The sequence below is a fragment of the Drosophila santomea genome, chromosome 3R (genome assembly GCF_016746245.2).
Source record: "Drosophila santomea strain STO CAGO 1482 chromosome 3R, Prin_Dsan_1.1, whole genome shotgun sequence".
NCBI classification, from domain to species: domain Eukaryota; kingdom Metazoa; phylum Arthropoda; class Insecta; order Diptera; family Drosophilidae; genus Drosophila; species Drosophila santomea.
The window spans coordinates 5,316,236-5,340,503 of NC_053019.2; the positions used below are offsets into that span (position 1 = coordinate 5,316,236).

The following is a 24,268-nucleotide window of genomic DNA, read 5'->3' on the forward strand; positions in this document are numbered from 1 at the left end:
AAATAGATCATGCAGGGCATCTGCTAATGTTTGTATGATAAATGTGAAACTATGGAAATTATTTTATCTGTTTTAGCCGTAAGTTTTACGATAACTAATGATTAACCATTGTATATTAATGTACTACTTACTATCGAGTGGATTACTGAAATAATAAAAAACTTTCTGTAACTACTCGTATATCATTTATATAGCAAAGAATCCGTCCTCCCGCAGATATTGCTCCTCTCTTTGGGGCTACAAGAGAAATCTCTCGTCGATGAGAGTCTTGCGGGAGATGTTGCGGCGCACCCAATGGCGGAACACATGGCGCAGTAACTAAAATAGATTATGAATCAATTATTTTGTAAATCATTTTTAAAATGATATCCTACTATGTTCAAAGCACAAGCCCCTGCAGCTGCAAACAACAGATTAGAGGACAAGAGGAAGATTGACAGCACCAAGAGGAGTTCCAGGACAAAGATGTGTAAATGGTTACCCAACAGGAGAACACGGGAGAAGCTGAACGAATCGTCTATGTAAAAGGTACCCCTGTCTGAGATTTTAAAGGATGTAATATCTAAAAGGGCAAAATCGAATTAGGTACTCACTTTCCGTAATGTAGTTGTCAGTTTCGCAGTTCAGCAATTGCTCCACAAACGACTTCTCCTTAATAATGTAATCCATGTCCTTGATGGCCTGTCACAAATATAAGCATAAAAATTACTACTTAAAATACAACTGGACCCACAAACAGCATAAATAGTTTGGCTTTGTGAGTTGCTTGGTATTCTAGATTCTAGATGCGCGTAAGTGTGACGTGGTCTAAATATCTAGTTTTTAAAGATCCTTAGATCTCGACTAGTTATCCTGATCCAGAATATAAACGCTTCTTTCTACCTGTTACATACTTTTCAACGAAACTAGAATACACATTCCATCTACTGAAAAAACGAAATGTTAGACTTTAAGCTCACATGGTCGATAAAGGCGCAGAAGAAGCGATTGACGCTGGCATAAGCAATGGAGGTGCGTTCCATCTGTCCATCGATGCTTGGTACAATGTCCTTTTGATAGAGCATGGTCTGCGAAAGGGTGCCGGTAAGACTACGCTGGAACGGAAGCAGGAGTCGCTCCAGGTAGATGCTGAAGTAAAAACACTCTGTTAATTTTATCCTCTTTGGATTTATATCGAAATCTTACTGAAGGTTTCTGGGAGGCAGGATAACGTACGCCTGCTTGTCCGAGTCCATTAGCAATCCCCTTCGCCCACACATGGTCTGGGTCCTCTGCAGCTGCAAAATCATCGAGGACATATCCGTATCGGCAAAGCCGTGAGGAGATCGTCCGTGGATGTAGAACCCAAATCCTGGCTCCGTCAGTGAAAACAGAGATATGTTGGCCAGACTGCAAAGGTCGATGAACTTCTGGAGGGGATTCGATACAAATAGTTGGTGGCCTATTATCTGAAGTAGATATGTCAGCAGATAAGCCGCTGCTATTAGGCAGCAACGTAGAAAGATATCACCCCTTGTAAAACTCTCGAGGAACTGATATCCAGCGATGACCACAAATACCTGACCCAAGGTGGAGTACTTCTGGGCCACACTCAGGCGAATCCAGGCATTGGCTGTGAAGAGGACTCGCCAGGTGGAGACGCTGCTTTCCGCCACAAAGGTGCGCACGCTAGAGCAGAGAGAGGAGCTGTCCAGATTTAGGCGTTGTCCCTCGCAGCTGCTCCGCGGCCTTTCCCAGTCGATGAGGAAAAGTTCCAGCTGGCTGGAGCGCCACAGCTGAACGGCCAGAAAGAGGAACTGCAGCATAAGGGCGGTATAGAGGAGAATTTTCAGCATGCGGGAATTGGAGACCTGTAGCAATAGGAGCAGCAGAACACTCGCCAGCAGAGCATATGCCACATTTCCGGCCAGCTGCAGGAGAAACTCTAGAAGACTGCTCATTTGATAGAGGTCCGCCTTTCTCCTTCTTCTCAGATTCTGGAGGCGGAAGACTGCAGCTGCAAAGGCCAGCAAAAGGAGCAGAGGCAGCGCCACCTCTAGGATCAGCCAATCCCACCCACGTTTTACTTGGTCGTAGCTAATCTTCAGGCTGAATGGGTACAGTTGAGAGAGGGATGTATTTCTCGATCCCATCTCGATGTGCCGGTATCGCAGGCGAATAAGGGGCAGACCCACTCTATCTGGCTGATCCTTGTCCAGCGTATAACGAATATCGATGTCCTCCACATATCGCAGTGAGTAATATTGCTGGAGTTTATGGGCATCCTCATAGCGGGGCATGGTCTGGTGAAGATGATTATCGCGCGGAGAGGCGGAGATCAGCTGGAATCGCTTCACCAACTGCCACTCCTCCTGCTGGGGTCGCTGATCAGCGGGAAATTCAGGAATTAGGATAAAAAGTTCTATTTTTTGAATATACCACTCTTCTCACCTGGTTTTCCGGCATTAGGGTCTCAATGAGTACAGGTAACTGGTGAAGAAGATACTGCCAGTTACTGCTAAAGTTTAGGAAAACGGTGAGAAACTCGTCGTTGTGCCGCTGGTTGGCCAGATCAATGAGTCGCTCTAGGGTCAGCTGGCAAGATACCTCCGACTCCCTTTCGGGTAGAGCCATTCGGAGGCTTGGCGCCTTCTGTTGGCACATATTCAGTATCTCCGGATGAAAGGCACCCCACCGTTTGAGTCCACCATCCAGGCCAAATGTGGTACTGAAAAGCCGCAACTCTTTGCGGTCTGGCAGCTGAAGCGTCTTCGAGAGCAGCTCCTTGGTAACCCGACCCTTCTTGTAAAACAGGAACGGCTGCAGGGATCGCACCTGCTCCCCGGAGTGGGCATACTTCATCACCACATCAGAGACCTGGGTAAGTAGAAAGGCGCTGCATGGCGAGTGCTTTTCCAGGGAGAAGTGGGAGAGCACGCACAGATTGGCCAGCTGCTGGCAGGCGGTATCGTTTCGCAGTGTCAGGCAGAAGAAGGCAACGAACTTGAGGTCACCGAAGTGGCTGGGTGCACTGGAATCCGGTGCGGTAGTGGCCTGCCAGAAGGCATTGTAGTGCACATACGGACGAAGCAGGGTGCTAGCCAAGCAGAAATCCTGATACCGGAAATTGTGCGTCATATCGCAGGAAATGCAGTCTCCCTCTCTGCCCATCGGATTCGTCTGGGTCAGTATGATCCCGGAAATGAGTGGATGCACTGGCAACTGGTTGGCGAAGGCAGACGTCGAGTTCAAGTACCGATACTTGCACTCGTTGGAAGGTCGGGGCTGGGGGAGCCATACCGAAGTGCAATTGTCGCTCCTGTCCGGAGTGCAAATCTCATCGCAGGTGGGCCACGTCTTGCCTCGCTCATAGATGGATAGATGACCATCCGGGCACTTGCAAGAGAATTCTGGATTGACAATAGACAAGACTTTATAATTTCATTACCATAAAATCTTTCTCCTAGCCATATCTCAAGGCCTGAAAACGCCTTTCCTGCCTTTATAAATTTACTATGTAGGTGGAATTAAAAATGGTATACTGATTTTATATAAATGCCTTTAAACGGTTGAAAATTGTGACAAAATTATTAGTTACGCTCACTTTCATATTTCGGTCATTTTATAAATAACTGATTACAATTACCCTTATTTTTATCAAAACGAACAATAGGAAAATCTTTAAATATCAATTAGAACAGTCAAAATCCTAAAACAATGCATTATTTATACTAGGTCAATTGATAAGTCCCCGGCCTCATAGTGAAAAATATTATAAAACAAGAGAGAACGCTATAGTCGAGTTCCCCGACTATCTGATACCCGTTACTCAGCTAGTGGAAGGGAGAAGGAGAGTCTTAAACACAGTTTTTGGCGGTTTGTAGGCGTTATAGTGGGCGTGGCAGAAAGTTTTTTGGCAAATCGATAGAAATTTACAAGACTAATACAAAAATGAAAAAATATCAAAACATTTTTCAGAAGTGTGGGAGTAGCAGTTTGGGCGGTTTGTGGGCGTTAGAGTGGGCGTGGCAAAAAGTTTTTTGGCAAATCGATAGAAATTTACAAGACCAATACAAAAATGAAAAAATTTCAAAACATTTTTCAAAAGTGTGGGCGTAGCAGCTTTGGGCGGTTTGTGGGCGTTAGAGTAGGCGTGGCAAAAAGTTTTTTTGCAAATCGATAGAAATTTACAAGACCAATACAAAAATGAAAAAATTTCAAAACATTTTTCAAAAGTGTGGGCGTAGCAGCTAGGGGCGGTTTGTGGGCGGTAGAGTAGGCGTGGCAAAAAGATTTTTGGCAAATCGATAGAAATTTACAAGACCAATACAAAAATGAAAAAATATCAAAACATTTTTCAAAAGTGTGGGCGTGGCAGTTTTGGGCGGTTTATGGGCGTTAGAGTGGGCGTGGCAACATGAATCGATAAACTTGCGCTGCGTCTATGTCCCTGGAGTCTGTATACTTAATCTCAACTTTCTAGCTTTTGTAGTTCCTGAGATCTCGACGTTCATACGGACAGACGGACAGACAGACGGACGGACAGACGGACATGGCCAGATCGACTCGGCTACTGATCCTGATCAAGAATATATATACTTTATATGGTCGGAAACGCTTCCTTCTGCCTGTTACATACTTTTCAACGAATCTAGTATACCCTTTTACTCTACGAGTAACGGGTATAAAAACTCGTTTAAAGTCTATATCTCAAAACAATAATAATTGAATATTACTCCTTAAGTAGCCTGCAGGTCCTTGCCCCTTCACATGACACCCCTTTGACTTATGTTTGATCAATACTACCACTCACTGTCGGGTTGCAGTTTTCCGAGAGCCCCATCTCCGTTGCCGACCTCATTGCAGGGCACACAGTCGAATAGGTTGAGGTTGTAGAACTCGTTCTTGAGGCACTGCGTCGGATTCTGGAATCGAAAAGTGTGAGGCGTTGGCACCTGCGAGGGATTTGTGGTCGTGGTGGTCAGCGCGCAGTTAGCCATTGGACTGTGCAAGCCGCTCCAGAAAAGGACACAACACCAGTTGATAGCCCGGAAGAAGCACCTCATCCTCATCCTGTTTTGTTTTCTGGAGTTACTGCTTGCTCCTCAAAATTCGAGAGGGTACTGAATTCCCTGAGCTATTGCAGCTGCAATTTAGAAGGCGCCCAGGAAGGCAAGTAAACAAGTGGAGTAGTGGAGAGAGCGGTGTTGCTATAGCTACCCAACCCCCCGATTTCCACCGGCACGCATGCAAAATGGCCATTATCCGGGGGGGTTGGCTCTGGTGCTCGGTCCGTCGACCGAATGTCCTGTGACCAGGAGGCCACCTTAAGTGTAATGAGTCCTGGATTTCCTTTTAGATTTTAGCACTTTGCGTGCTCAAAATTGTGATTGCCTTTATTATGAGTATACTTTCTTAGGATTTTGCATTCATTTTGTACCCAAATATACATAGCTAGAACTAATTTAGAAATTGAATCCAACGCAAAGGAATTATTTATCGGGTTATTACATTAATTGTTCTCCTTTCTTTTACATTTTTAAGTTTTGATGGTTATTGGTCTTAAGTGAATTGTAAAAACAATGTGGGAGAGGGAGACCGAGCTTATATACATATTAAACAAATTGGTAAGGTAAAATTAACGATGTATATATTAGTATATCTCACTGAACAGAGGCCTTTGTTACTTGACTTTTCAACTAAAAAAAAACTATAATATACAGATAATGTTAAATTCACCCGGACTTTAAATAAAAATTATTGTAATGTCCAAATGAAAAATATCTTATTTTATTTAGTTTTTTTATTGTTATTATTTTACATAAATAATTTTTAAATTTACGTAAATTAATTAGGTTTTACTTTTGATCCTAAGAAGTTAATTGTAAATAAATAAAACCATTCGTATTCAAACAAATTAAAAAGTTGTTGTTTGGGTGTAACTAAGAACAACACTATAGTCCTAAGAAATATATATTTGGTTTTATTTTGACAAGTTTAGAATTTTAGAATTTCTTAACTGATAGCTCCGACTTAAAATAAATTTATGTTGAATAAACCAATACAATACAATATTTAATAAACCAATACACATATTTCATATTAAGCTTTTAATACATTTTTAAAATGTCATTTTTATATTATTATAATTTATTATATACCCTTACCTATTATTATATTTTATTTTAGCTGAAAATCGGTAATTAGGCCGTTACATCATTTTCAGTTTGAGTTCTGCAAAAGCTCATAATATTGGTTGTACTAATCAAAGCTTAAACAGTTCTATAGAGGAAGATTTATATGCCTTAAATTAATGTTTAAGAGCATTGACATTGTTTTTACACCAACTTTTATTAAATTATTTACCTATTTAATAATGGTTAGAACATTCCTAGTCAGGCATTAAGCTGTCTTTTGTTTTTAGAGCTTTCGGCTGCGTCGTGCGACGGTCACACTACTGGCCTCCCCCACTTCTTCCTTGCAAGGACAACACAATTAGGCGGCGGACACATACAGTTTTTTCCCTCGATCCGTGGCCGCCAGTTAGCCCAGTCTCGTCCCCCGACCGACAAGTGATTCCCGACAGCAGCCGTTGGCCATTCGAATACAGGATGCTTCACTGGCGCCACACAGGTTAAGCAATTGCAGTCCCAGACGAAAATGAACAATTTGGTGAGTGGGCGGTGACGGTGGCGGTGGCGGAGTTCGGTTTCAAGCTCAGGTCTCGGGTGTCTCCGCCTTCGATTGTGAATACCAATCAATCAATTATAACCAGTGAGATCCTTGCAGGAGCACTCCAAGCATTTCTTTCCCGATAACTACAAATTGGATCTGTCTGAGACCATGAAGGCGGCTCTATCCAAAGGACCCGGAGGAGGTGCCGGTGCTGGGGGCGTGGCAGGCGGAGATATGCTGCCCCAGCCTAATGCTGGAATGCCAGGAGTGGGCTATGTTACGGAAAAGCTGTATATGCTGCTGCAGCTGTATTTGCAGAACAAGGGCTGGAATCCCAGTGCTGAGCTGCTGCAGTGCTTCAGCGATCTAAAGGACAATGCCATGCTTCCTAGCGCCGCCTATCTGCAGTAAGTAGGCAATGGTTCTACTCGGATTAGTTCCTTACACTTACTCCTTTGCAGGGTCCTGGCCAACCGGTTAACCCTGGACTCTCAGGGACGTCTAATACTACGCGACAATGGAAAGATTGTGTTGCCCTTCGAACATTTTGCCAATGCGGTTATGCTAAAACACATGTCGGGGCCGCATGGCTTGCACCTTAGTGTAGATGCCACAGTTCGGGCAGTTATTGAGTCGTATACCATTGGTCGGGATCAGTTCGGTATGGAGAAGGAGTTCATTATCGAGGTGGTCCAGTCATGTCCCAGTCCCGCATGTCGCTACTACAAAAACCACATGGGGATCTCGCCCATGCCGTTCATGGAGCAACAGTATCCGGGCGTAAACACTCCAGAGTTCCTGCAGCGTTTGGCCCATCTGCCGCCTGGCGGAGCAGCAGGATCTGGGCCGGGAGGCTCCGCAGCTGGATCCAACTCAAGTGTGGCAAGCAGCTCAAGCTCGGCGAATGTGGAAATCGATCTGTCCAAGTCGACGGGCTCTAAGGTGCCCCAGGTCCCGGTGCCGCCGCAGTTGCAGCACCTTACCAAGCAGCAGCAGAGTAGCCTCCAAACGCAGCTCTCGCAGATCAGTGCTGCCGCCGCCCATCACCAACAACAGCAACAACAACAACAGCAGCAGCAACAACAACAGCAAGCAGCAGCCAAACACCAGCAGCAATTGACTGCGGCCCTAATCCAACAGCAAAACCGGGTCCTCGCCCAGCAGAATTTAGAAAAACTTAGTAACCACCTCAGTCCGCTGGAAAAGCAGCGAGTCTTCGCCCAGCTGGATCCCAAGCATTTTGATCCCATGGCCGTTGCGGCTGCAGCCGCCAATCTTCAAATCCAGGGCCTGATGCAATCGCAGGCAGTGGCTGCCGCTGTGGCCGCAAATCAGCAGCCTCCGGCGGCAACGACCACATCTGCTGGAGGAGGCGCTGCAACCGTCCCGCAGGCCCATCATGGACACCATCCCTTGCCACCGCCATCGCAGTCGCCACACTCATCCTCATCGTCTTCCTCTCATTCCTCGCTGGACCAGATTATCCACAAAAATGTTACCGACTCCTTGCGGTGAGTGAACTTTATGAAAAGTGGAGCTGCTTAACACAAAATAGAAATATAACTTATTTAAATTATTCAAATTCTTTTTCTGGATATAATTGCTTTTAATATAACTTAATTTAAAATCTTAACTTATATTACAAAAATATTATAAGTATATAGTAACGAAATAGGTTCTTATCAATATTATTTATTTGTTTAATATCTATTTTTTTGGTTTTGTTATTTTGCTTATTTCATTTCTACAATTTAAAACAAGAGAGAACGCTATAGGCGAGTTCCCCGACTATCTGATACCCGTTACTCAGCTAGTGGAAGTGCAAAGGAGAGTCTTTAACACTGACAGTTTTTGGCGGTTTGTGGGCGTAAGAGTGGGCGTGGCAAAAAGTTTTTTGGCAAATAGATAGAAATTTACAAGACTAATACAAAAATGAAAAAATATCAAAACATTTTTCAAAAGTGTGGGCGTCGCAGCTTTGGGCGTTTTGTGGGCGTTAGAGTGGGAGTGGCAAAAAATATCAAAACATTTTTCAAAATTGTGGGCGTGGCAGTTTTAGGCGGTTTGTGGGCGTTAGAGTGGCCGTAACAACATGAATCGACAAACTTGCGCTGCGTCTATGTCTCTGGAGTCTGTGTGCTTCATCTCAACTTTCTAGCTTTAGTTGTTCCTAAGATCTCATCCTTCTGCCTGTTACATACTTTTCAATGAATCTAGTATACCCTTTTACTCTACGAGTAACGGGTATAATGATAACTTTTGAGTTTTTGTTGTAGACAAGTAATTGTATTGATTTCATTTTTCCGATCTCAGTTCCAATCTGGACTCAATAGAATCAAATAAGGATCTACTGGCGCTGCATAATGGAGCTTGGGCCACCGGTGACGTCAACCGAATGGATCATTTGGCCGTGGGCCAGGACAAGATAGTGCGGATCTTCGCGGAGCTGATGCGAAACATGTCGCGAATGAAAACCTACATACGTCCCTCTATGTGTAAGCCCTACGGCAAGCAGAGTGAGAGTCTGCAGAAAAGTGAGTACCTCGGTGGGAACCGGTTTTGCTATCTGAGATACTGACCGCCTCCTTCTGCTTCCTCGTTCTCCTCTTCGACAGCCCTCATGGACACCATTCAGATCGTGCAGACGCTTCGTAACTGCCTCCCAGCTCCCCACATACCCGTGTCCTCCTGGAAAAGCGAGAGTGAGGGCAACGTGGGATCAGGCGTGAGCGCGGGAGTTGGAGTTGGTGTCCCTTCAGGACTTAGCCTGGGCGCCGCCTTGGGTCTGCCATCTGGCAACATGCACTAGATGCGGGATGGAGCTCATCAGGTAGCATGCAATATCTCGGAATTCACCCACTCACATTCTTCCAGCAGTTAGAGAACACTTAGTACTTACACACAGAAAAAAAGAGTAGATAATAGGCATAGCAATTTACCCTCGTAGGCTTGGCTCCAGTTTTCCTTTTAGCAATTACGTGCCATGTTCAACACAAGACTTGATTTAATTTTCACATTTGACTGACATTTAGGTATACATATGTATTGAATCCCGCGGTTTGGATTTAGTTCTCATCACTCTTTGTTTCCCTGTTCGGCACGCAAAATTATGAAGCAAATGACAATTATGACAAATTAGTTAAACAATTGGCAAAACGTCTGTGATATTTGAATTATGTTGGCAAACGGAAGACAAAACTAAATTTAATTTATTATGTTGTGTGCCCTCTTTTGTGACGTCTTACTTTTTACTTTGTGCAATATCTACTAAGCATATATTCTTATCCATTCTCGTGCAATCGACGACTTTTCGCCCATATCAAAAGCAACTCGAATGAACCCTATACTTAAACTAACCTACTGATAATCGACATGATAGACGCGTAAGATTTACATTATATTTTGCATTAGAACTTCAGAGTATCTGAATTACATTTGGAGGAAGGGCGCGGTGGCCAACGAGAGATTACGAGTTGTGTTTAAATTTAAGAAGCTGAATAAGGGTTGTATTCCGCATGCAAGGGCTATTTAAATATATATTTAAACCCGCCCGAGCTCAAAATTACCAGTAATTCGATAAACGAGAAAACAGTATTATACGCAATAAAAAGACACCTGCAACCATAAGTATTTACCTAGCTGATGTGTGGGAATTTATTATAACATACCATATTATTGCTTAATGTTTACCTTCTGGACTTAATAATAAATAAATATTTTATTCTACAACAAACCCGATTTTTGTAATGTTAAATAATAAACTACTTTAAGCTAAATCCTTTAAACTTTCGAATTGAAAAAAACTTAAAATTCTGCAAGTTCTTCAATGGAATCCGAATCTCTTATGCCTTCGGAATTCAAACATAAGTTAGGAAAAATTATAATGTTATATTTCCAATTTCTAAACTGTATAAAAAGATGGTATTAATTAGAATTATAGTATTCTTATTTATTATTTTATTTTTTGGCTATATTATATACTGTTACTATTAAAAAAAAACTAGATCGCTAAGAATTGACAGATGAGGCTAATTAACAGAATTGTCCATTTTATTAGACTTTTATAGATGAAATATACCGGAGTCGGTGAGGATTTTACCCAAAAAAAGTAATTGAAAGAAAACATCTTTATTTGTAAGTCTTTAAATTTAGTGATTTTAGCTTTTTGCATCAACAGCGACCTGTGTGTTAGCTTAAATTAACATAACATTAATGTAATCGTGTGGTTAATGCAACCAGTTAACATTGGTCAGTGGAAAGTGGATATTTGTTAGCATGCTGACTGGCGCCGTGGATTTTTACGTTCTTAGTTGACGGTCACACAGCGCACCGAGCTGCGTTTTTCGTTGATAATTTTTAAATTTATTTATTAGTTTATTAGTTGGAAATAGAGCTGCCCCCAACTGCACACTGATTTCGGAAATATCGGTCCGGTCCACCGCCCTCCGCTTTAACACACCATTCGGAAATCGATATATACGCTGACGGTAATTGGAGAACGTTTTTTCCATTTTATCTCCACCTTGTCCGCACTTCGTTTTGTGCTCTCTTTGTGCGCTGCCTCCGCTTAACATTTGGGCCTTTAAAAACACACACAAGCAGAAAGCCCCGCCGTGTTTGCCTGTGAAATTGTTTAAATAACGACCAGTGAGATGGGCCATTGGCCAAAATGCAATAAGAATATGTGTGTGCAATAATAATAGGGAACGGTACGGTACGGTGCCCCAAAACATGAAAATGGTGCTAGACGCTCCTAACGCCGTGCCGAGCTGGCATATTTTGCTTAGCGACGCCGTCGGCGCCGTTTTTCCCGGCCACGAACTCTGCTCGAGGAATTTACAACAAAAACAATGAATTAAATGGTATTTAAATTGTCCATACAATGCGGTTTGGAAATGCGAAGTTGTGCCTAATTTGTCCGTTGCAAACGAATGTTTTTTTTGAAGGCCCTGTCTTAATGACGTCACAAGCGTAGCAGAGTGCAACAGACAGACAACAATGACCGATGAGCATAAAAGTAACATTAACAGTAACAGCAGTAACTCCAGCAACAACAATAACAGCAATAACGACAACAACACCAACGACGACGCAGCAAGTAGCAGCAATAGCAAAAACAACAACACCAGCAACGAGAGCAGCCGAAGCAACAACAATACTAGTAGCATAATTGCAGAGGCGGCCGCCAAGTTTCTACTGAAAAATGGCCTAAACGGCAGTAGCAGCAGCAGCAGCTTTCCCCCTCTGCCACCGCCTCTGCCCGCCAACTTAAGCAGGACGACCACGCCTACGCCAACGACCACGCCCTCATCCTCCAGCTTCACCGCCTCAAATGGCTTTTTGCCGCATGCCAAGACGCCCAAAAGTAGTAGCATTATGGCTGCGTCCGCCGCAGTGGCAGCCAGTGTCGTTGGAGCTACTGCGTCCAAGCCCACCATCGATATCCTGGGCGGCGTCCTGGACTACAGTTCCTTGGGCGGAGCTGCAACAGGCTCACTGCCCACCACTGCAGCAGCAGCAGCAGTAGCGGCGGCAACAGGAACGACGAAGATTGGCAAGGGAAGCAACTCCGGCGGAAGCTTTGATATGGGCAGGACACCAATATCGACGCACGGCAACAACAGCTGGGGCGGCTACGGTGGCCGTTTGCAGTTCTTCAAAGGTAAGTTTCTCCGAAATCGCAGCAGTAAAAATAAACTCTTTAAACTATTCTGCGTAGATGGCAAATTTATATTGGAACTGGCACGGTCCAAGGATGGCGAAAAAAGCGGCTGGGTCTCGGTCACGCGCAAGACCTTCCGCCCTCCATCGGCGGCCACCTCCGCAACTGTGACCCCAACGTCGGCGGTGACCACAGCGTATCCAAAGAACGAGAATTCCACATCGCTGAGCTGTACGTAACACATGTCATAATAGTTCAAGACGAATTACCTGTTCCATTTTATTACTTGACCTGATGAAAATCTAATTCGAATCAAAGGAATATGAATTTGAACCAAGTGTAATTTGCTAGCTCAATTCGAGAGGATAAAGTCCAATTTCGAAAACAAAGAACAAAATATGTTTAAAATATGTGATCTTTTGAAACTGTAGGTGGTAATAATATATTTAAAATCTAGTTAATTATGTTAAGCTTTTTTTTTTTAAATAAGTAGAGACAATGAAATTTTCCTTAATCGGTCAAGCTCTTCTTAGGACAATCTTCGAATTCGATCACTAAGTCCGTTCATACTTGTATACATGTAAATCCCATTTCAGAAATAGTTACTTAACAATCACAATCAATAAGTTGTTCACTTTTAACCAAAGCAAAATAATTTAGAAATGTTTTACAATTAAATAGTTCTAATTATAATTAATTGCTAAAATGTTTCTAATATGCATTAATATATGCATATAATATATACATTATTGCATTAACATTCATTTCCATTGCAGTTTCGGACGACAACAGCTCGATACAATCCTCTCCCTGGCAGCGAGACCAGCCCTGGAAACAGTCCCGACCCAGGCGCGGCATATCTAAGGAGCTGTCGCTCTTCTTCCACCGCCCCAGAAACAGTACGCTTGGCCAGGCTGCTCTCCGAACAGCCGCTCGGAAACGACGGCGCCCTCATGAGCCGCTGAGCTCCAGTGAGAATCAGCTGCCCATTTTCGCGACGGTAGTCAAGGCGGAAAATGGCGACGATACTCTTAAAGCGGAGGCTGCAGAGGCCGTTGAAACTGAAAATATCGCTGAGGCGGCGGACACATCTACAAATGAGATTAAAATAGAAAACCCGGAAATGATCAAAGGCCAGGATGATGCTGAACGGCTTGAAAATGAGCCAAAGACGGCGGTTAGCGATGACAGCGAGTCAAAAACAGCATCGCCCGCTCAGCAGGTTGATACAAAACCAAATGATGAGACTGTTGAGAAGATGAATACGAGCGAGGATGAGGAAGCCATGACAGAGCTGCCCAGGATCACGAATGCCGTTAATGGTGACCTAAACGGTGATCTAACGGCGAACATTAAGAAACCCAAATCGAAGCCAAAAGCCAAGCTCAGCAGCATCATTCAGAAACTTATTGATGGCGTTCCAGCACGCCTTGAACAAATGTCGAAAACATCAGCTGTGATCGCATCGACAACGACGTCTGTAGAGCGCATTGGTGGTGGTCTAAGTCACGCCTTGACGCACAAAGTAAGTTTTACTTGGCACAACCATCGTTTTAAAATGTTAATCATATACTAAGATTTTTTTTAATATTAATTATGCTAAATAATTTGAGTCATTAAAGTTATAAATCTAGTCTAGAGACTAACGTAAAGAAAATTGAGAGAATTGAAGCAATTGAATATCTTCTTTTAGGTTTCTCCACCCTCATCGGCGACTGCAGCCGGCCGACTAGTCGAGTACCACACCCAGCACGTGTCGCCCAGGAAGAGAATCCTGCGCGAGTTCGAAAAGGTATCGCTGGAGGACAATGGAAGTGTAAACAACGGCAGCGTTGGAGCTAGTAGCGGTGGAGCTGGAGGAAAACGCAGTCGGGCAAAAGCAACTTCGACTTCGTCTCCGGCTGGCAAGGCATCACCAATGAACTTGGCCCCACCCCAAGGAAAGCCGAGCCCCAGTCCCGGCTCCAGTTCATCCAGCACTTCGCCAGCTACCTTGTCGACACAGCCAACGCGGCTCAACAGCTCTTACAGTATCCACTCTCTGCTAGGTGGAAGCAGCTCATCCTCCTCCGGCAAGAAGTGCAGTGATCATCCGGCAGCTATTGTCAGCAATGTGCACCACCCACAGCACTCAATGTACCAGCCTAGTTCCTCAAGCTATCCTCGCGCTCTGCTCACGTCGCCTAAGTCTCCTGATGTGAGTGGAAGCAATGGAGGAGGCGGAAAATCGCCCTCGCATGCGGGAACTAAGAAACGTTCGCCACCGTACTCGGCGGGATCACCCGTAGACTATGGTCACTCCTACTACAGGGATCCCTATGCAGGAGCAGGACGACCTTCCACATCGGGCTCAGCATCGCAGGACCTGTCGCCGCCGCGCTCTTCCCCAGCATCGCCTGCCACGACACCGCGCACTGTTCCCAAAAAGACTGCATCAATCCGACGCGAGTTCGCTTCGCCGTCAGCCAGCAGCAGTAGCTGTCCCTCGCCCGGCGACCGGAGTGCATCGCCTCCTGAACGACGGCACATGCAGCAACAACCGCACCTCCAGCGGAGCTCGCCGCTGCACTACTATATGTACCCGCCACCGCCCCAGGTGAACGGGAACGGATCAGCCGGAAGTCCAAACTCGGCGCCGCCCGCGTCAAACAGCAGTGCAGCTGCTGTAGCGGCGGCAGCAGCGGCCGCAGCCGCCTACATTCCCTCGCCTTCGATATACAACCCGTACATATCCACACTGGCGGCGTTGAGGCACAACCCCCTGTGGATGCACCACTATCAGACAGGAGCGCCGCCCCTGCTGTCACCACATCCACAACCCGTTAGTTCAGCGGCCGCCGCTGCTGCAGCTGCTGCTGCGAGATTATCGCCCCAATCGGCCTATCACGCATTCGCGTATAACGGAGTGGGGGCGGCTGTTGCCGCTGCAGCAGCAGCCGCCGCCTTCGGACAACCGGCTCCCAGTCCCCACACGCATCCGCACTTGGCTCATTCGCATCAGCATCCGCACCCGGCTGCACTGACACACCACTCTCCCGCTCACCTGGCCACGCCAAAACTGACTGATAGTAGTACCGACCAAATGTCTGCAACATCCAGTCATCGCACCGCCTCCACTTCGCCGAGCAACTCGAGCGCATCAGCCTCCTCCTCGGCGGCCACTTCTGGCGCCAGCTCCTCCGCAATGTTTCATACTAGTAGCCTAAGGAATGAACAAAGTTCAGGTAAGCATTCAATCGGTGCACCATAATGTTAAGCAGTTGGAAAGTTGTAGAAGAGTGAACTCGATCGAAAATAACCTTACGTTCGAGTAAGATAGCATAAAATGTATTCCAAGACAAGCAGTTTTAATAGCTGCGTAGTTCAGTTATCGAAATTTGATAAAGATTTTTCAAAATCTCCAATTTTGAGTGACATAAGTTGTTATTTAAATGTAAATGTAATGCTTTATCAAAATCAATTTGCTGTCATATGTGCACTTTAATGCAATTTTATGCACCATAAACTCCATCTAATCCGCTTTTCTCATCTTTCTCTCCTTTAGACTTACCACTGAATCTGTCAAAGCACTGAGACATACACACGCCCCAGCTGCCCCAGTTTCTGGGCCAACCATTCGAGTTAAGAACATTATCGCACTAGTAGCGCTTAAGACGGACATTTAATACACGTAATTTAATTTGATAAGTTCGCCGATAGTTTAGTTGTAACCTATTTGTTTAAACCTAAGTCTAATCCTAGGTTCTCAGTTAGGGACGAACATTTAAAAATCGCATACAAAAAGAGATGATAAACTCAAGTTTATTTTTAAACCTGTTCCAGAACCTTTTATACAGTCAGTAAAGAAATGTTATTTTCTACTGGACAAAATATGCAAAGGAATTTTATTCTATGCCAACTAATGGAAAGATATACTAATAAAAACCTTTTCTATAGGATGTATAAAATGCAAGTCTTTAAGAATCTCAAAAAAGAGTTACGTTTTTTTCATCAAAACATTTCCTTGAAACAGACTGAACCTGATTTTTTTTAGAAAAAAAAATGAAAAACTTAGTTACGAATCGCAGCATATAACATTTTAAAGTATATTTAACAAAACTACAAGAACAGATTTTTATAAAATGCTTGTGCCTTTTAAAATGGAAACCAAACTAGGGATACAAAAATTAATATTAAAAAAAAGAAAAACAAGTTTACTATAAACAGATTAATATGCAAGCATGCTTAGGTGTTCTATAGTAAAAACTTTAGAAATCCTTTATATCGGGGTCCAAAATTAAATTGACAGAAATTTGCTTTATGCAGATTGTATACGACTCCAACATTTTCAGTACATTTATAAATGAATTTTTTAATTATTTTGGAATTATCACTATAAATTAGTTCAAAGATAAAAAAATCTAAAAAATCTCTACACTTCAAATTAAAAGAGTTTGGTCTACAATTTATTGATAGACGTTGAAGTTTGAATTAGAATCCTCGGCGGATTTAAGTTTAACCCTCACGATTGTTGTCATTATCTAAAATGTTGTATAACTCTGCCTAGTGCAAATTCTCTGTCAGTGGCTGTCCAATCAAAAACAAATAAAATGTACAAAAAAACCACATATACAACAAATTTACAAAAAAGGAAAGCAAAAAGATCCTAAGCAGACAATTTCAAACCGGAACTCGTACAACTGAAACTGATACAAATAAAAAACATATTCCTAACGCAAAAAGACAAAAACAAAACGCGGTTTCTCATATTTTCTAAATTATTTATATAAATCAAATGTCTATTTATATTTACCGATAAATAAATAGTTGTAATTGTAAATACAGTATTTTTACACAAAAAAAAGTTAATCGATACGCGAGAAATAACCAATATATTTAATATAACTATTTTTATAACGGATTTTAACAAGTAACTGTATATTTTGTATCTGATTACGCAGAATAAAAACAAAAGGATTCCATATGAGGTCAAGAACAGTTTGCACAAGGCCGCCTGAAACTTGCTTAAAACTTGATTAACTGAACAAAATTGGAACTAAACACATCTGTTAAGAACAGATCCAAAATATTTTCCAATGGAAAAATGGAGTAGCTTCATTTTATTTAAAAAATCACGACAAAGAATTCAGCCAGAGAATGTTTAAGCAAGTGCCAGTCGGCTAACCTTTTAGTAGGCGTTACGAAAATATAAAGAAATATAAATACAATTTCCATACAAATTCCATATGGTTTCTACTACCTACTGATTAGTTAGTTAGATAGGCGTCTAGGGACTATTCATTTACTTTTACTATGGTACTGTGTACGACGTATTTGTTTTACTGAACTGTAGTGTTTATAATTTAAAAATCGATGTTTTTAGAGAGTTGCTATTGTTGAACACGTGTACTATGTGCATTGTCAAGAATGTGCGCAAATCCGAAAATAATGTTGGCAAAAAGTGAAATATACGAAGTAAGCAAAGGATTTCAGAATACTGCATCTCGGGATGTTAAAATGTGTGTAAAGTAGCGGAAACAAAATTAATTTTAAAGAAATATATTTTATATAGGTATATATACTGAAACTGAATACTTGATGTCAATAAAAACCTTTACTAAATGTAAGATAACGTATTTACGATTTCCACACGAAAAGGACATTAATGCGGTTTATCGTAAACCTAGAAGCACATAATATAGATATATATTTTTCTTGTTTCCCTTTGATTGTATAAAATCGTTCGATTTTATATTTCATTTCATTCGTTTTATTGTATTTATCCAGCGATTTACAAAATACGTTACAAATATTAGAGAACATTATAAAATGAAACCGGGAAACACGAAAATGTTGATTGGTTGCTGGTGCAAAAGCAGACACAAATTATAGTACACAATTAATCGTAATGTAGGGATAGAAAATCGTTAATTGTAACTTATAGAGTTAATGTCTCTTAAATTAATATAGCATAATAGGATACAATTTTTGCACGTTCATGCGCCAGTGTGCATGTGCGGGGTGTTCAAACAACAAATGAATAATAGACAACAAAACAATTCCAGGGTCTAAGGGCACTGCATGAGAAGGGCGATAAATGATTACAATTACAAGAACGGGTGAACGTGAAATGTACAAATTAACAGTAAAGTATATTGGAGCACTTGTGGGAGCGACATTATCAGCTATGGATCAAGGGGTTGTCGATTGGGTATATCTCGGCCTAACATAGTGAACACATAGTTTTGAACTTTATAAATTGGATGCAATAATTGTACTACGCCTGTTGCAGAGGCTCGGAAGGTCAGGCAGAAAGAAAAGTGGATCCGATTAGACTGGTGATTGGGTTTGCTTCATTGGGAGGTGTGACTGACTTTGAAACAATCGCGTTGTCAACTTGTTGATGTCGATGTAGTTGTCTGTTTACTGTTTATTGTTTTTGGAGAAATTGTGCGAGGCCCAGTTAAGGGAAGTCTTCCAGGAGTTAGCCAAAGCCTCGCTGAATTTCGCTCTGAAATGATCGCGTGCTTTTTCTTCCGTGTAGTCCAGCACCTGAAAACAGATATTTTCGAAACGTTAGTTAAGCCTATTTTAAAATGTTATTCTAGGACCTACTAAAGTTTCCCGTAGGTAGTTCAAATCCTTTTCGGAGGACAGTTCTGGCAGTCCCGTTGAAATCATCATTGAGAACAGTGATAAAATAAGGCAGCCGTGTTTACGTAAAACTAAAAAGGCCTGCAAATGTAAGTAATTTAAATGTTAATATATATATATATCCTTTGAGTAGAGTTTATAGACGTACGCGCTCGCACAATTCCTGAAAGTGACAAAACTCTTTAGACTCCCTGTCATTAAAACCCTTGTTGATCACGTAGACGAAATCGTGGGTCAACACAAAGGGAACTCGTTCACGACGTACTCCAAGCTTTTCCTTGAAGTGGCCCAAGATGTGGCCGAAATCGATGTGAAATAGCTGAAAACGAAAAGACACGTTAAATGTGTTCCATGCTCAGCAAAATATTGACATCCACCTGTCCATTTCTTTTGACCATTATATTGTCCGAGTGCCGATCAGCTACGCCAAGCACATAGGTGGCCACGCAGTAGCCCGCACAACTGAGCGTGAACTCATTGATGGCTTTGTTCAGTTTGTCGGCGGGCTTGTTATGCTCCTTAAGCCAACTGAGGAGCGAGCCCTTCTTGAATGGCGACGTGGCCGAGAACATGCCCTTCTCCTTCTGTATGTTGGCAATGGTTTCTGCGTGGCGTACCACCTCTATCATGCCGAGGCTTTTTTCCATGCTGATGCAGTTGTAGATGTTCATGCGGAAGTCCATACTGACAGGGTATAAGGATTAATCATATTCATTGTACGCTCTCTGCAGTTTAGCTTACCCATCGCGTTTCCACAGCTGGTCCATCACACGCAGCATCTGCAACGTGAGCATGTCTTGGCGGAGATCGTCGCCATTCTTGAAAATGATGTGCACATCGCTGGAGTTCAAGTCGGCATTCTCGAATACCACCCATAGCGGGCGCATCTTGCTATCCATTACCTTGCACCTATCTGGAGTTACACCGCTGCAACGAAAGCTGGGATTAAGTGGATTTTGGATGTTCTGAAAGACCCCCGAGTTGCGCTGGTCCCGCAGGAAGTCCTGCAGCATGGTCTTCACTTTTTCCTTGCTGCCCTTCTTGGCAATCAGAGATCCCTGTTTTAGTTTCTCTAGCACATGTAGCTGCTTCCGCAGCGGCGCCACGTGATGTTTGCAACCTTTGAGGTAGACCTCCAGCAGTAGGCCAAAGCGCGTTTGCATAGACGGCGTCTGCATCTCAGAGCGCAAGTGCCAGAAGAAGTAGTGGCCGATGCGCTGGTTGCGCAGTGCCCGCTCCAGCAGAAACACTACCAGATCGCTTTCCAGGTACGATTCGTGCTTGATGGCCTGTACCAATTGAAGCAGATACAGGAGCAAGTCTTCGTCTCTGTCGGTAAAAAATGTGGTTAATAAATGAAGTAAAAGTTAAAATGGTAAAGTTGTCCAGTTTTTATCAGAATCTTCACATTAAATGTGCGTTATTGTACAATCAAACTAAAATTATCTCATTTGATTTTTAAATAATTAATTTAAAACGGTCCCTCAGAATCCGGTTCGCACTACTCTGTACAGTTTTTACAATAAATTCGTTTTTGAATATCTCGTTTATGTAAAAATATATCAACCATGATAAAAGATATTCAGAAAACAACTGCTCTTGCGCACTGAATCCGTGTTGTTTAAGGAAATTTTAATGAATGTTATTAAACAGTCCCGAAAATGTCACCTAAATACCAATTCTACTACAATATACTATTAAAAAAATAACAAACATTAGAGTTAAATGGGTAATGTATGTATCTTACTTCAGAAAGTGTAAGCATCGAATGGCAAAGCGTCTCACTGACGGATCTGGATAGGCGTAGTCTAGCAGCTCCAAGGAGCGTTCTATAGAAATAAGCGGCCACTGTTTCAAGAGATACCATATGTCCGCTACGTCGTCACGCTCCTTCCAGTAGACGCAGTGAAGTAAGATGGACAGTTCTTCTGGAAGCTCGCGCATAATGTCGTTTCTGCGAGTAGTAGAGATGGTAACAAAGAAACTTAATCTTAATATCTCAATGTTGAATATTTATATTTTGCATATTTACCTGCGTTCCCAAATGGCATTGCGGTCCTGGTCAACCATCTCGTAGATCTTATCCAGCCCCGTATAGTTCGCCACCAGATCCTTCAGTTCTTTGATCGGCTTTTCTGGTCCTGCCAGTTGCGTTTGCAGTCGACTAGCCTGCGCCCGATCCGCAGCGTACTGCAGCACAACTTCCTCGCTGGGATATCGCACGGTTCCGGTTCCGCTACTGTGGAATGTGAGGTCCACCAGCGCACATTCCTCTTTGCGCGGATTGGGTTCGATGGTGCCCAGCGGATGGAACACCTCGTCAGACTGAATGTCGTCAGCATACGTCCACGTGTACAGCGTATGGCGACCGGTGCGCAGGAAGTCCTTGTGGTCAAAAATTGTTGTGTTGACCCAGGCTAGCGGGTTTTTGTTGTAGGAGACGTCTTTCAGAGTGCTGTCCTTATGGTTGGAGGACTTCTTCGAGCGCGACATCTTGGTCACCTCGAAGATCACAATGCAGAGGCGTGTCATTCGCGGTAAATTGCGCATCTGTATGTCAAAGTCCATCACCAGGTCATTAAACAGGAACGTGTCATAGTTGCCGTTAGGGGAGTCCGTTGATCGCTGGGCGCACAACTTTTGATCGCCGTGATATAGGCACACATGCACGCCCACCTTTAGTGCGCGCGTCTTATCATAGTTCACATTGGAGATGCTATGCAGCGTCAGCTGAAAATAGTTGCCCATGTCCCACAGCGAAGAGAGCGCCTTGGGGAGGAGAGTTGGCTGTTTCTTCGGCGGCGGTCGCTTGGGCACCATGGCCTGCTCGTTGTGGTGGTTGATGTAGGACTCAAGGCGATACACTGATTGCAGCACCACATTTGGAACTGCCGAGTCCGAGAGCGTCTCTTGGATGTACAGGAACTGAATCAGCGGATAGTCGCCGAGAAGGTACTCGTCGCGACCGCTCACCTTGAGTATGTAGTCGGAGGTCCGGTCGTTCATTTTCATCTGCGATCGGTTCATCTTCTGCAGCGTGCTCTCCGTCAGCGAGAAGGGGGTGTCCTGCTCGTTCACCGACAACGTGAACGTGCTCTGGTCGTTCTCGTTTTTAACGACAATAAGAAAAGTCCTGGTGGGATGCCGCTCTCGTATCAGCTCGGGCATCTTTGTCGAGTTGGCCAACCGTAGCGGATGTCCGTAAAGCAGTCTCTGCTGCCAGGTGTAGACGGAGCGCTCCAGCTCGATGTTGTCGCAAGTTTGGGTCATGTACAGTCGAAAGTCGTCAATCTCGGGCGAGCCGTGCGTCCGATTGTGGTCGAAAGTGGTACCGATCATTCCGCTGACCATCTTGGTTAGCTCGTAGTCGCTGCTAAAGCTCGTTGTGTCGGTGCGCTCGCCCAGGCTGAGCAGTCCGAAGTACGGCTGCACCTCGCTGAGTCGCTTCGTTTCGTCGGTGTATGGCTCGATGTTAAAGGTCGAGATGCCGTACACCTGGTACTCACAGGCCTCTTTGATCACATAGCTCAGTGGCATCTGTTTGGCCTGGTTGACCATCTCCACCTTGATTACCTGGATGGTGATGGCCGGATTGACCCTGAGCTCCAGCAAGAATCCATTAGGCAACAGGCAGATCAGGTCCACCCAGTCCAGCATCTCGTTCTTCCACAGGTTAACCGAAAAGCGCATGCAGGGCGGCTCCGCCTCTTCCGGCGGTGGCTCATACTTGGGCTGGTGGGCCACGTAGGCCAACGACCGGTTGTCCATCATGTTCATGACTTTTTGATCTTGAAGTTCCGATTTCGGATCTGGTGCCTCGGATTGGGAGGATCACCAGCTCCTCCTAGTATGACTTTTCAGTGGCGTCTTTACAGCTGCGGAGGCTAGTTGGTTCGCATTTTACTTGTTTCCTTATCAACAGATTGTTGTTTTCAAAGTTTTCCATTTAAATCAGCACGCCAATCTCTCTGCGAATAAATCAGAATGTGGTTACTTGAAAGAAAACATATGGCATTATACCGATAATTGTTTTGGTGTCGAATTACGGAAATTACTAAAAATTAACCGCCCACTCGTTGATAAGAAGGCGCCCCCAGATTTTGTCCCTAAGATCTACGAAGATCTGGATAACATCCCGATGCACCGTAAAAATGAGTTGGTTCAAACCGCCCTTAACCACATGGGATAAAATAGAAAAAAACTACATCTAAATCGTCGGTTCTTGTTAATTAAAACAAAAACGTTGACTTTATATTTAGTATGAATCACACAGTCACAAGTTGTGGGCTGGGGGTGGGAGGGGTCAACTTGAAAACAAAAACAAGAATGCAGGGTCAGCCAAGGCGACCTATGAATGCCCTTACTTTGTTATTTGGAAAGATTTAGACAACGGTATGACTGAGGTAGACAGGATTCAGTATTTTTCGATATGGCAGTTGAATGGAAAGTTTTTAACGATTAAAATCTGTGCTTTTAAGGCATCTTTCTGTGCCGACGGTTCTAGTTCCAAGACCAAACAGGTGGAGTTGAACCCGCGGAAAGGGTATGTAAAAAGTTACGCGGCACCGATGTCTCATCTCTAAGTCGCGATGAAACAAAAATGGAAATTACAGACAGATAGAAAAGGCTTGAAAAGCACACGGATTGGGAAGTTTTCATCGAAGTTGTACAAAATATTTGGAACAGCCCGTTTGTTTTTGTTTTTTGCTTCCATTTTGGCCAGCCTCGCCTTTTCGCTTTTTTTTTTGTTGGGTGTGAGCTGCGCAGTTTCCGCTGGTCCTTACGTGATTCTCTGCACCGGTACCTCTTGTTGGCCACTGTCGGCCATTCCGCGTTATTGTTGTTTTGCGAACGCACCGTAAAATCGGCTCAAATGTGAGTTCGATCAAGGAATATTAAATTGTTTTTATTTGTATTGTTGAGATTGTGCTGTTAAGCGTCTGTTAACCTCCACAGGGTGACTTCTATTGAGCACAAGGCGTTCTGGGCATTTGGTGGGTTATATCGATAGCGTTTCTTTCGATAGATGTATCTATAAAAGTCACCGTTGGAATTATGTACATATATACAAATAAAAAACACTCCGCTAAAGAAAGTCTTGTTTGTAACCAGTTAGTAACAGGATTTTGAAAGCGGCTATACAATTTAGCGATATATAGTCTTGTAAACGGTAGCTAAGAACTATTAAATCCTCGTCAACTTCGGTCAAACTCAGTCATTACAGATAAAACAACAGCTAGGTTCAATTAAATAATAGTAAAGTCCTCTAAAAGTTTTTAGGCACTATTTTAATCATTCTAAGGTGATAACTTTTTGTAC

The 24,268-nt window shown here is 43.5% G+C and overlaps 4 protein-coding genes across 7 annotated transcripts; 2 read left to right on the forward strand and 2 right to left on the reverse strand.

The window, feature by feature from the left end:
* Positions 1-202: 202 nt before the first annotated feature.
* Positions 203-5,074, reverse strand: LOC120453996 (meckelin). Of its 2 annotated transcripts, XM_039638962.2 has the most exons (8): positions 4,793-5,074; positions 2,431-3,389; positions 1,851-2,363; positions 1,186-1,796; positions 960-1,128; positions 594-681; positions 375-538; positions 203-318 (listed from the first exon to the last, which is right to left on the reverse strand). In XM_039638962.2, the coding sequence occupies exons 1-8, from the start codon at positions 5,049-5,051 to the stop codon at positions 238-240; spliced, it is 2,844 nt and encodes a 947-aa protein (XP_039494896.1). In that variant the 5' UTR covers positions 5,052-5,074; the 3' UTR covers positions 203-237. The 2 variants fall into 2 exon arrangements, with proteins under 2 accessions (XP_039494896.1, XP_039494895.1); XM_039638961.2 differs by having other exon boundaries at positions 1,186-2,363.
* Positions 5,075-6,424: 1,350 nt separating this feature from the next.
* Positions 6,425-10,368, forward strand: LOC120453219 (neurogenic protein mastermind). Its single transcript, XM_039637810.2, has 5 exons — positions 6,425-6,651; positions 6,769-7,061; positions 7,116-8,165; positions 8,968-9,188; positions 9,270-10,368. The coding sequence occupies exons 1-5, from the start codon at positions 6,640-6,642 to the stop codon at positions 9,461-9,463; spliced, it is 1,770 nt and encodes a 589-aa protein (XP_039493744.1). The 5' UTR covers positions 6,425-6,639; the 3' UTR covers positions 9,464-10,368.
* A 577-nt stretch (positions 10,369-10,945) lies between these two features.
* Positions 10,946-16,188, forward strand: LOC120452468 (protein hairless). 2 transcript variants are annotated; one of them, XM_039636704.1, is made up of 6 exons: positions 10,946-11,516; positions 11,601-12,316; positions 12,374-12,547; positions 13,093-13,841; positions 14,010-15,540; positions 15,861-16,188. In XM_039636704.1, exons 2-6 carry the CDS (start codon positions 11,653-11,655, stop codon positions 15,887-15,889), a joined length of 3,147 nt encoding a protein of 1,048 aa, XP_039492638.1. In that variant the 5' UTR covers positions 10,946-11,516; positions 11,601-11,652; the 3' UTR covers positions 15,890-16,188. The 2 variants fall into 2 exon arrangements, with proteins under 2 accessions (XP_039492638.1, XP_039492639.1); XM_039636705.1 differs by having other exon boundaries at positions 10,946-11,141.
* A 1,854-nt stretch (positions 16,189-18,042) lies between these two features.
* Positions 18,043-23,917, reverse strand: LOC120452467 (phosphatidylinositol 4,5-bisphosphate 3-kinase catalytic subunit delta isoform). Of its 2 annotated transcripts, none has more exons than XM_039636703.2 (8): positions 23,754-23,917; positions 20,982-22,917; positions 20,697-20,903; positions 19,691-20,278; positions 19,327-19,633; positions 19,098-19,268; positions 18,911-19,030; positions 18,043-18,847 (listed from the first exon to the last, which is right to left on the reverse strand). In XM_039636703.2, exons 2-8 carry the CDS (start codon positions 22,724-22,726, stop codon positions 18,719-18,721), a joined length of 3,267 nt encoding a protein of 1,088 aa, XP_039492637.1. In that variant the 5' UTR covers positions 22,727-22,917; positions 23,754-23,917; the 3' UTR covers positions 18,043-18,718. The 2 variants fall into 2 exon arrangements, with proteins under 2 accessions (XP_039492637.1, XP_039492636.1); XM_039636702.1 differs by having other exon boundaries at positions 23,734-23,917.
* Positions 23,918-24,268: the final 351 nt, after the last annotated feature.